The following is a 12,144-nucleotide window of genomic DNA, read 5'->3' on the forward strand; positions in this document are numbered from 1 at the left end:
TCCTCATTATACAGTGATGACCATTTGAGGCAATGGTTATATCAACCAGTTCCACCTTGGACTCATAAATCACATTGCTCTGTGCTCTCTAAGTAGATACAAGTATAATTTGTCAGTTTACAGTTAGGGAAAATGAAAGAAGGAAACACCCACCTGCTGAAGTCTGCTAGCTGCTGGAGGAAGGAAGCCAGTGCTCAGCTGTGGGGCTTGGGAGGCTGAGTAACAACAGGACACACACTCCTGTTTGTAACTGTTTTATTGCGGGAGGAGGAGAATCAACACACTCCACAGACTGAAAGGCTGTGACAAATCACAGATGCCCTTTGCAGACATCCCCATTTCCTGTCCCACAGTAAACAGCCAGGACACAGCCAGGAGGTAATGTTACAATAGGCAGAAAGAGGTACCAGGCACACTATCTGAGTCACTCTAGACGCTACCCCACCCACCCCATTTTTTTCTTGTTTTGGGGAAGTTGCTTGAGATCAACCCCCTAGCGCATGGCTAAGCAAGTGCTCTGCCTTTGGGCCACAGCTCAAGCTTTCCACATTTTGGGGAGAACAGTCCAAATTCAAGACTGTTTTCATGTGGCTTAAACTCCTTGAGGGAATCCCAACAGGGCACAGCTCCCTGGGAAACCATGGAACTCAAACACCCTGCCAAGCTCCACAACTTTAAGGCAACAGGCCTCTTTGTGGACCGGGAGGAGTACAGAGAAGACTGTATTTTGTATCAGAGGCAATGAATTCCCAGAATTGAACCCATGGTCACTAGGAACCCAACTGGCTTTCTCTGAATACCACTGGACATACAGAGGCGAATTTCTGGACTCAGGAGGCACCAGCATGGAAATGCTGTTTACACTAAAGAGGTAAGAATGGGTACAGAATGGCTGCTGGCCCAGCTCATGCTCTCTCCCATTCAGCCCCAAAAAGGTCACCAGTGAATCCTGACACCCACAGCACAACTACAGTGGACTGTGGTGGCTCAGTACCTGAGGGGGTTCTGGGATGTCAAATGCCACCCTTCCAGAAAGAAATGCTCAAACCGTGTCTATACTTCAACGTGAGTGATGAAGACACGTTGTATTTCCGGGGTGGGGATGGGGGTGCAGTCTGGGATCCTGCAGGCAACCGTTTGGAGTCCTCACTCCCAATGTGCAGGCTGTGCTGGGTATTCTGTTACTCAAGGGAATATGTGGTTGAGGATGCTGGTAGGAGAAAGCTAGTCAGGCGCCATCTCCATGGCAGAGAAGGGGTGCTGTAGGCCACAGTATGTGTTCTTCTGAGGCAGCCTGTGAGAGCCTCAGGATATGCAACTACAGAGGCTGGGTTATAAGCACCCGCCTGTTTGACCGGTGGCAACTGTGGTGTGTGTGTGTGTGTGTGTGTGTGTGTGTGTGTGTGTGTGTGTGAAGGAAGGTGTGCATAAGCATCATGTGGGTGAGAGAACACAGGGATGGAGGGAAAGATCATAAAAACCTTCAAGGAGAAACATACTCTTTTTTATATTAACTCACTATGCCAGTTCCTTTCTTATTTGGGAGGCGGTTTGGATATTAATATAAAAAGGACTGTTAAGTGACGACACAGCACCAGATGATCTGTCACCGACTGATACCATCCATTTCTCCTTTTGCTTTCCAGAATCACCAAAATACACTTCCCTCTGGCACAGGGCCGTGCAATGCATTAGTCTGCACGTGTCTGCTCTCAGGTTCCCCACATGCCAGCTTTCAGCTTGGAGCCTCTCCCTTGTCTCCCTCCCGACCTGGCCGCTGCTTACAGGTGAGCATTAGCAATAGGAGCAGTGGTAGGTGCCACAGGCTGCAGAAGAACAGTTTCCTCGAGCTCCGGCGGTCTGCATCCATGTAGAAGCGGAAGCCGAGGTAGGAAATGTACAGGTTGATGGGCAGGGAGATGATGGGGAAGGCCCATGTGGTGATGTCCAGGACGGGGGCAGCAGTCGACAGTGCAATCAGGGCCAGGCAATGCCGCAGTGCCACACGCCGGCAGAGGGCTGGGTGGGTGACGGACATCATGCAGTAGCCTCCTCGGGAGTAGTCTTCACGGAGGCCCCAGCTCAGGGCGTTGAAGTGTGGGAACTGCCAGGAATACAGGATACCTCCCAGAAGAAGCGCTCCTGTGCAGGGGAGTGGGGAGAAAGGGGAGCAGTCAGGGGCTGGGAGATTTCCAAAGGAAGTTTCTCTTGGTCTCAAAGTCCTGCTGAACTTTGGAGGCCTGTACCCAGGTGAGCAGCAACTCATATCCCAGCCCTTCGATCCCAGTGTGCTTTCTACCGCTGTGATAAAACGCCATGACCAACGACAACATCAGGAAGAAAGGGTTTGTTTCTGCTTACAAGTCACTGAGGGAAGTTGGGACAGGACCACAGGAGGAACCTGGAGGCAGGAACTGAATGAAGCAGAGACCATGGGGGAATGAGGCTTTGGCTTGCTCAGCCTACTTTCTTATAAAATCTAGGAGGACTACCTTCCCAGAGGTGACAGAGCTTCCAATAGGCTGGGCCCTACCATATTAATCTTAAAAAAGAAAAAAGAAAAAAAAAAAAGAAAAAAGAAGCCCCAACAGAACTGCATACAGGCCAAACTGATGGAGATCTTTTCTCAATTGTGCTGCTTCTTCCCAGATATTTTATCTTGTGCCAACTTGACATAAAACTACCTAGGACACCTTCTTTGCTCTCCTCTCTGTTTCACTCAGCCTAGTAGGCAAATTGGGAGGTGGGTGTCCTCTAAGATGCTCCTCTGCCTTAGGGAGGGCTGTGCTGCTGCAGAGCGCTTGGTGGGTTAGTGCAGGTGGCTCCTGCTGCCCCTCATGCTTCCCAACACTGTGATATTTGGGAAGTCAGTACCGAGTCCAGTCCTGACTCTAGGTTGGAATCCCTAGCCAGGACACAGGCATGGGAGCAGCATCACTACTTGCTTGGGAGGCCAGTCAGGCCTACTGGCCTCCCCTCCTGGGTAAGGTTTGCTTCCCTGTGGGCCAAATAGAATGCCCAATCACACTGATGCAGAACTGAGCTTGCCTCGGGGCCACACTGAGACTCTGGTTTCTATCTGCATACCTCCTTTACCAGTGAACAACCATTCCCCAGAGCCCAGCACAAGGACATTAAGTAAGAGGAACCAACACAGAGTGTGTTAATGGAGCTCATAATAGGACAATGCCATACAGGTGACAGGACTGCTCACAGAAAGCCTTCCTCTGAGAAGATTTAGGCCATGACCCAGCTAACTGGATGGTAAGCATCCTTGGATCCTGGGAGTAGTCCCAGTTATTTGGAACAGCAGAGAGGCTAGAGCGGGGAAAGCAGCGCTGCAAGAGCGGGCTGGAGAAGGGACCTGGAAACAGATAAGGAGTGGCGTCTCCCTACAGCACAGTGAGGAGAATGGACTCAGGGACTGTGAGGAAGCAGAGGGTTAGGAAGAGAGCAGGGTGCTGGACACCCATGAGTGCATTTAAGGCAGACAAAAGGAGCTATCTTATTCTTGGGCATCTTTAGATTGGCCATGCTAATTTGACACCCTAGCCAGAATGCATTGTGGTTATTAGAACCAGGTACTTTGGAGATGAATTACACATGCTAAACCAACCTACACAACCTACTGTCACCTTACAAATGAGGAGGTTCTAACAGCTCCCTTTATCCAAGGCTTCACCTGCAGTCCAGAAATATTAAATGGAAAATCAGAGAAGTTACAGATGGTTATGAGCTGTTACTTGGGTGCTGGGAATCAGATTCAGGTCTTCTGGAAAAGCAGCCAGTGCTCTTAACTTTTGAGCCATGTCTCCAGCCCAATAGTCACTAAGCTTTAAGTTGTGTGTGTTTCTACCTCACCTAGGGTGTGAACCATCACTTTGTCCACCGTGACTGCCATGTTTATGCCACCTTCCCATTAAGCACTTAGCAATTAATCTCAGCAGGTTTCCTGACAAGGGTACAATAGGGCGTGGCATGATCTGAGGCTTCAGATATCAACCTGGGTCGCTGGTGATTCTTAGAAGCATTTCAAGGAGGGGTGGGGACCACTGGAATCAGTATGGCCCAGTGATTCTTGGCAGTATTGCACATGCAACCAGACTGGGTTGGGGTGAGGGGCAGTTGGGGTCAGTATGGCCTAGTGATACCTGGCACTATTGCATGCAATCAGATATATGCTTTAGGAAATGGTTGCTACACAGGATGTCCAGTAGCCCCCTTCCCACATCAGAGACACCCAAAGGGCAGGCTTGTTGGAAATAACAACAGAGGCATTTTTTTTTAATTCATTAAGGTAAGAGTCTTGGTACCCTTTCCAGTGACAAACACTTATCTTAGTAAGAAATCCTCTCGAGGAATTCGAAGGCAGGGAGGCAAGGTTGGGTTACCCAGTTGCAGCTGAAGGAGTAAATGGTGATGGACCCAGACTTCTTTGTGTTTGGATGGAAAACACAGCTAACTCTGTGACTGTCAGATGGCAGAGTCTCTCAGGGCACATGGTGGTGACTTTAAGGCTCCTGAGCACCACATGTGGGAAAGTCCCAGAAGAACTCATGAGTTGCCTTGGACCCACAGGCCTTGAGTTGAGTATGATATGCATTATGACAGCCACAGCATGGGGTGTGGGTTTGACAAGGGCAAGAAGTGTTTGTCTTGTCAAGAAAAACCCATTGTGGCAACAGAGCATGGGCAAGGAGAGACGGGGGACTCATGGGAGGGATGGTAAGGCTGAGCTCCAGGTGGGTTTTATCCTAGAATTGACTGAAAAAGAACCAACTTGACATGGTTAAAACAGCAGCTGCAATGGGGACTCTTTCTTCAAGCGCCCCTACCACCTCCACCCCCTGCCACCTTTGGTGTGCCAACTGCAGTAGTCTGTGTTGTGCAATAGGAATTTTGGACTGTGCTTCTACTTAGAACAAGACAGCTCAGGCAGAAGCTCAGTTCTTGAAGAGCAGCAAGCTGTTGCTTTCTACAGGAAATTGGTAAGTGAAATCACTTTAGGATTCACAGCTTAATGGACTACAGTCAGAAAACCACCCACAGTTCTGCTGGGCACGCTTCAATTGCTGCTTCTGCTCACAGAGAAGGGAAACAAATCGCTTGCTTCATCAAGATAAGGTGAGTTGGGGCAGGAAGGCCTGAGTCAGCTCAGGGCTGTGTGGGGCCCACCTTCCTGGTGGGTTGAACAAAGAACCGGCTGAGAATTCAAAGTGCCCTGCACATCCCCTCAGCCTCCACTCCCCCAAAGAAGCCTGTTTTTATTGGGCCTGTCTTCCCTGACAGCAGATACCAACTGCCTGCTGGGGACTATCTACTTTGGGGGGCAGGGGAGGGGGGATGTTCCTCTGCTGGGCTCTGTCCAGGGAAGGAGACCGCACAGAGTTGCAGTGCATGGTGAGTAATGCCTTAGGGACAGACAGGGATGCAGGCCATACACAGAAGACTTGGTCGGGGAGCGAGGGATGGCCACAGAAGAAGCACTTCAGAGTGAGCTGGAACTCAGTCTCTCCTTCTCTTCCTTTCTTCCCTTTCACCTTTTGGTTTTGGGAGACAGCGTCCTATTCTTAGTCCAGGCTAGCCTGGAGTTCTCTATGTTGCCCAGGGTGGCCTCGAACTCAAAGCAATCCTCCTACATTAGCCTCCTGAGTGCCAGGATTACAAGCACATGCCACTATGCCTGTCTTCTGCTTCTTTTTAAGTGCGTGTTCCACGTTTTTCCCTTTAGCCACAGTAGAGATCTATGGGCCATCTGTGCATCTGTGGGCGTGGTTCTCTTGGACCTCCTGAGACTGTGATGCTCGTTGCTGGCAACCCCAGAGAGTATCAAGGCACCCAGCACATTACTAACCCTCTGCTTTGTGGAAGGCAGAACATCAACAGTGAAGTATGGATAGCAGAAGAGAATGTTGGCCCAATCAGAGTCCTGCTTTCTCTCATCAGTGTCTCTCTGGTGACACTTGGGAATGTTTTTCAGCTCTCTTCAAAACACCCAGTTATTATTTCCACAAGAAACAGACTGGAAGAGCATCTCCCTCATTTCCACCTCTGCCCAAGTCCAGAAATGTTCTATCGATCACTGTTGACAAAGAAAGCTCAGCAATTCAGTTGCCCAGTACCTTCTCAGATATATAGTCTTCCAAGGATGATTTCTTCTGGGGAGGCCCATTCACTGGCACCCACCATTCACACATGGCTGGTCATACTGGTGCTTTCAGGGTTGGACAACTGCGGAAGCTGGTGGAAGCAGAGCCGTCCCGGAGCTTCAGGATCACAGGTTTTAAAGCCTTTCTTTTGAGCACTAACACAAAGGCGCTTGTGAAGTGGTTGGCCTCACTGCCATAGGCTTGTATGGAGAGGCAGATAAAGGGAGCAGGATGCGGGGCCAGTTTATCAACTTCACCAGAGAGACAAAAGGACAGATTAAAGGTCCTCTGGAAGCAGGAGGAAGAGTGAACACTTGCGATTTGGAGACTTTTTTGCAAGGGACTTGGGGTTGATGAAGAGGATGCATGGCAGGAGTTTGGAGGTTCTCTCTAACCTTGTGAGCATCCTACCTTCAAGCACAGACACTGGGAGAAGCTGCATTTGAAGGGGAAAAAGTACAAAGCTTTGGCCCTTCTGTAACTACTTCGCTGGAAGTTTGAGGCCCCCACAGCTTCTTCCCAGAATTCAAACTCCCCTTAGCGCACATCCCAAGCTCTTCTCAGCCTCAGGCTCCAGTTTTACCTATCATCTCCAGTGCCAATTCTATGGGCATTCTGCACTAGGCACTGTGTGCATCTGAGGCTGTCCAGCCAAGGCCTGCTCTATCCCTGCACCCAGGAGGCACTGGAATGGTACCCTAAAAGGTAACATCACAGTCAACAGTGATATTAATAAGAACTGAACAAACAAGCAGTTAGTTTGCAATTATAATTGCAGATGCACATCAGCAACACAGTTACAGCTACTTTTTTCACAGCCTTTTTCTGTCTTAATGTTGGACACCGTGTAAATTATAGGGTTCTGAATATTGTTTGCTAATATTTCCACAAAAGTCTTCCTTATTTTATTTTGTCTTTTAAAATAGCATTTATTGATGGTTTTGGTGGTACAAGCTTTCAATTTAGGGACCCAGGAGAAAGAGGCAGGCAGATTTCTGTGGGTTCAAGACCAGCCTGGTCAACACTCTGTCCCAGTCTCCACCCTCCCCACAAAAGAAGGAAAAAGAGATGCCTGTTTATCTGAGTTCAGTTGGGCTCTAGGCCTCTTAAGGTAACATCTCACAGAATAGGCACTCATTTTTGAGTGTGACTCAAGTGGCAGCAGGACTTTAAGGGAAATCTCTACAAATGCTTGGGTTCAACAGTACTGGGTATTTAGAAAGCTTTTCATACATATTTGTTGAGGTAGTGAGTGAATGACTCCCCTTTGGCTCCCTTCTCTCATCTGGGACTACAGGAGGTAAATAAAGTAGAAAGGGGGTTAAGGTTTTGCAGTTTACCAGGCGAGGTTAAAACAACTCACTTTTTGTAACTAAAGCCATCCATCTGCCAAGTGTCACCTCCTGATAAGAGCCCATTTCAGGAGTCCTCATTTGTAACTGAATGTTGGCTGACATAATTAATGTTTACCACAAAACACCTGAATTACAAACCAGACTGACAACAAACTCTAAAAGGCCATCACCATCAGCACTGACCATGGAGGAGGCTGCAGTGATGACTCCCAAGACAAGGGGTTTCTTCAGATTTAGGAAAATGACAGCATAATCCCAGCATCTCTAGGAAATGGGGCGATGCAGAGAGGTAGCACTGGGCGGAGGGGGGGGGGTAGGGAGCAAGCCCGAGATAAACTGTCTCTAGAGATAAACACTGCTGAGAGGCCTAATGTGTATGGCTCCAGACCGCTGGCTGGGGGCCGGAATGTCAGCTGCCAGCCACTTATCTGAGCAGCCCCCACAGGGACTCCTTCAATGGGGTTCTGGCAGGTCACTTCTGTCATTGCCATCCCTGCTCCTCTGTGTATGGGACCAAACCAAGCTCTTCAGCTCTTAAGGCGCAGGTTAGCTCTACCGGCGGCCAGAGGCCATCTTCCTAAGTTCTAGCTGTAAAGCATTTTTAATGTTTCCTGCTAACAGTACTTAGGCTTTAAAAAAATTAATAAAATAAAGGCAGGATAGTTAGGTAGGTGGGAGGAAAAGGCCACCTCTCAAGCCCCAAGGAGATGGGGCACAGGTAAAATCCCATCACAGTGGCCCACTCTGTAGACAGAAGGGCTTTGTAAAAGGCAGGCATTTCCTGAGCACACAGAAGCAGTTGGCTGCTGCACCCTGACTGCCTTGATATGACAGCCACAAACAAAGCCGCCGGCTGTGTGACGGGGAGAGAGCTGAGTGGTTTCCAGTCCTCTGTACAGCTATAAAATAGCAAGGATCAAGAACAACTGACGTTTGTTTAGCTTTCACGATTCCTGCCTGCTAATGTGCTTAATCCTCTTCACCACCCCCAAATCCTACCTCACTTGTCCTGTGATGGACAACGGCCGGGCAGATCCAAAGCCCGTCAGGGACCTTCCTGACTGGGGTACCCTCAACACAAATTCTTTTCCACCATCTGGTCCAAAAAAAAAAAAAAAATCAAAGTAGTTGTGGGAAAAGACTCAGCATCCCATGGCACATGCTCACCCCATGTTTCTTGTCCTTACAGGCGAGGGGGGAGGCCAGGGAAGCACTTCAGTGCCTGGTAGCCTATGAAGGGCATCGCCCAGCCTGTGGCCAGCCAGACACTATAGAAAAATCCATGCCAACAAGGAAGGAAGCAGGCTTCTGGAATGGTCCTCACCCTTTCTCTACGGGCTACTGTGGCATACAGGCTTCCCACACCTGTTGTCTGCTTCATGCACTCCCTCCATGTAGGGTCACAGGCCTTACACTTCATATACTGCCCAGTAGCTTCCTCTCCAATCTTGACCTCTATGAAGCCCAACTAATCTTTTGCAGAGACACAGTCAGGGACACTAAAATATTGCTGCTGGCTGCTGTGGGCACTGGTTCTCTGAGGGGTGGGGATGGGAGATGAAGGAATGGAAAATACTCAGTCAATCTGCCTCCCTTCAAACAGCCTTTGTCTATTCCCAACTTGTTGCTATTAGCAAATTTCTCTTTCAAAGGGTGATTAGACTGATGCTTCACTAAAAGAACCTGTAATATGAAATACTGATCAGAGAGGATGAAGGACAGGCTTTGAATGGGTAGAGCGTTGTAAGGAAGGCAAAGAGAGTGAAAGGGAGTGTGTTGGAGGTGAGAGAAGGCACATGGGCCTAGGACAGCAGTGAAGGCAGGTTCTATAAACTCACTAGTTTCCAGTACTGCAGGAGAGCCTGCTGCACATCGCTATGTAAATAACCCTGGTGCTCTGCTGGTTCAACTGCCCATGGGTCTCTACCATCTCTGAATGCATCATCCATATCTCCCAATATGAGAACCCTGGCTGTTGTCAACCTCTGTAGACAACACACACACCACGGTTCCTACAGCTTGAACAATCATCAACACCACTCTCTAGGTATTTCTGAGGTCCTGAAGGCTGGGGCTCTTCAGGATTCTGTCTTTGTGAATATGAAGAGTGTGGTTCCTGGAGCAGGGACATCATAGCACCTGGAAACTTGTTACATGTGACATTCTGAGCCACATGCTCAGAAGCCCAGCAGCTGGGCAAACTGGATGGGCACTGAGCCTGTGAGTCAGTGCTTTGGTTTAGCAAGACAGGAACAGGTCCATAGCGTACCCATTGCTAAAAGGGCACACACTTCATGGAGTGGACACAGTTTCAGAAAGATAGTCTTTCTTTGTATCTGGGCAGTGCTTTCTAAATGATCTTCCTACTGACAGAAATTGTGTTACCTTTATATTGATGTGACGAACACTGAGATAAACAAAAGTTGTATCACAGCTCACAATTCAGACCAGAGTCTGCCCAGTCACTTTGGGCCCTGAGCAGTATATCAGGGCAGCAGGCAGTGGAGGTTGCTCACTGAGAGCAGCCAGAAAGAAAAATGAAGCCCTGGCCCCTGCAAAGATGGATTCCCTATGACCCACTTTATCCAACTCTGCTCCACTTTCTTTCAAAGCTCCCACCACATTGCTATGTTGCTGGCTACTGGGGAGCAAGCCTTCAACCTTAAGCACTTTAAGGGACATGTCAGATCCAAGTCTTTAACAAAAGGTTCTGCTCTGTGCTGTCCATGGCAGCTACAAACCAGTTGTGGTCCTGGACACCTGGATCATAGCTAGTGGGACTGAGGAAATTTAAGTTTATTTGATTTAAAAATCAAACAAGACACCCATGGTTTGTAGCTACCATCCCAAACAGGGCAGTTCTAGAAGATGACTAAGGCGCATTAAATTACATTCAACTTAGCTCCTAAAATGCCAGCAATAGATTTTTATAACACATTCTCTTAGATTCTGTCTTATGAATGAGAAGACAACTCCTCATTGATTTGCTCATTCTGATCTTGGCTCTGTTGGACAAACACTGTGAACTTTCATATACAGAGCTGTTGAGACCTTTTCTGTACAAACTCCTTAAGAGCTGGGTACATGATACATCTTTTCCCTTTTTGAAAGTGTTTTGCTAAGGTTGGCCTCAGTCTTGTGGTCTTTCTTCCCCAGTCCCCAGAGCAGTGGGGGTTACTGGATTCCAAGACGAAGAACAGAAGTCAATGTTGAGAGTTGACAGGGGAACTTCTCCTGGTGGCTTCAGAAATCTTGTGCTTCATACAGGTTCTCTATTATTTTCCAGACTGCTGCATACTCTGTGAACAAGGTATGTCTGGCCCCTCAGCTACCCATCATTAATAAGTCTGTATACAATTAAATTATGGGTTATAGAAAGACCATGTCAACTCAGGTCATCAGGCTTGGTGGCAGATGCCTTTACCTGATGACCTAGTGGCTTTGCTCTTAACTTTGGATGTCCCGGCTCCTATAACTGTATTAGATGAAATTCTTTCTCTTATAAATGACCTAATCTGGCTGGGCAGTGGTGGCACACACCTTTAATCCCAGCACTCTGGAGGCAGAGGCGGATCTCTATGAGTTCGAGGTCAGCCTGGTCTACACAGTGAGTTCTAGGACAGGCTCCAAAGCTACAGAGAAACCCTGTCTCGAAAACCAAACAAATAAAAAAGGACTTAATTCGGTGTGGCAGCACAGGTCAGACTACAGTAACAACCCATCTGTCCTCAGAATTCCCCTGCAAAGAGAGACTGATGTGAGCTATGAATGGGAGATGAGAATACTGGGAGAAAGGTCAAGCTCAGGTCCCAGGTCAGCAGCAAACAGGGGCTCAACTCTGGCTCTAAAGCTCTTTGCTTCTGTTGCCTCCCACACGGATGAGGCTAGAGCTTAGTTTATCACAGAGCACAGGGGCACATACGCTTTAGAATGCTGTATTTGTATATTCATTAAAACCCACCACTTACAGGATATTAAAACCATTCTAGGAGACGATCATGGCAAAGGTGTAATCGCATTTGTGCTTTTGCCAAATCAGAGTGTATGAGCTTTTATGAAAAGTTTCAGAAATATGGCTTACAGGGCAACGGTTTATGGCCAACTGCCTTTTGATCTCTCATGTGAAAAATATGTACTTACATATATTGCAGGAAACCTCACCACTTCCTTCCTAAGTGTCGGTCAAAACACTAATTACTTGACTAATCAGACTGTGACACTCCCCTCACAGATGGTAAAATGAGCTATTTTCACCCCACAAATCCAGCTGTGACATACCATCAAAATATGGGGGCCCATTGAATGGTTTTACTGTAGACAGCAGGAACAATTTAAGCAAATCATGTAAAAGTAAACGAGGAGCTAATGAAGATAATCTGTCCTTTCACAAGGGAAAATGAGCCTATTCCAGGGGAAAGAGGGAGGCTTGTCAGCTAGGTACCATGGCTTTAACAGGGGCCGGGAGGCCAGTTCCACATCCCTTCCCCACAGACTGGGCCCTCCCAAGCAAATCAGCCAGTCTTCACGTGATCTGATTTTCCTCACTGTTTTCAGGGTTTTTCCTCACTTTACCTGCCGTCCTGGCTGAGGCAGCATTGCCTACTGTTTTCTCTTAGGCCTTCCCTATGTCTACCATGTCA

General features: G+C 48.1%; 1 protein-coding gene and 1 long non-coding RNA gene across 2 annotated transcripts in view; one reads left to right on the forward strand and one right to left on the reverse strand.

Annotated features, from left to right (window-relative positions):
- Positions 1–238: 238 nt before the first annotated feature.
- Positions 239–12,144, reverse strand: part of LOC101829317 (protoheme IX farnesyltransferase, mitochondrial) — a 106,870-nt gene continuing 94,964 nt past the window's right edge. Inside the window, exon 7 of the mRNA XM_005067624.4 lies at positions 239–2,142. Coding sequence (XP_005067681.1) covers positions 1,736–2,142 — 407 coding nt within the window. The 3' untranslated portion in view covers positions 239–1,735. The remainder of the gene's footprint in view (positions 2,143–12,144) is intronic.
- On the forward strand, positions 2,137–7,042 carry LOC121141366. Its single transcript, XR_005878260.1, has 2 exons — positions 2,137–5,124; positions 5,732–7,042. It is a non-coding gene; the product is annotated as an uncharacterized LOC121141366 (long non-coding RNA).

This window comes from Mesocricetus auratus, unplaced genomic scaffold (genome assembly GCF_017639785.1).
Source record: "Mesocricetus auratus isolate SY011 unplaced genomic scaffold, BCM_Maur_2.0 Super-Scaffold_100007, whole genome shotgun sequence".
NCBI lineage: Eukaryota > Metazoa > Chordata > Mammalia > Rodentia > Cricetidae > Mesocricetus > Mesocricetus auratus.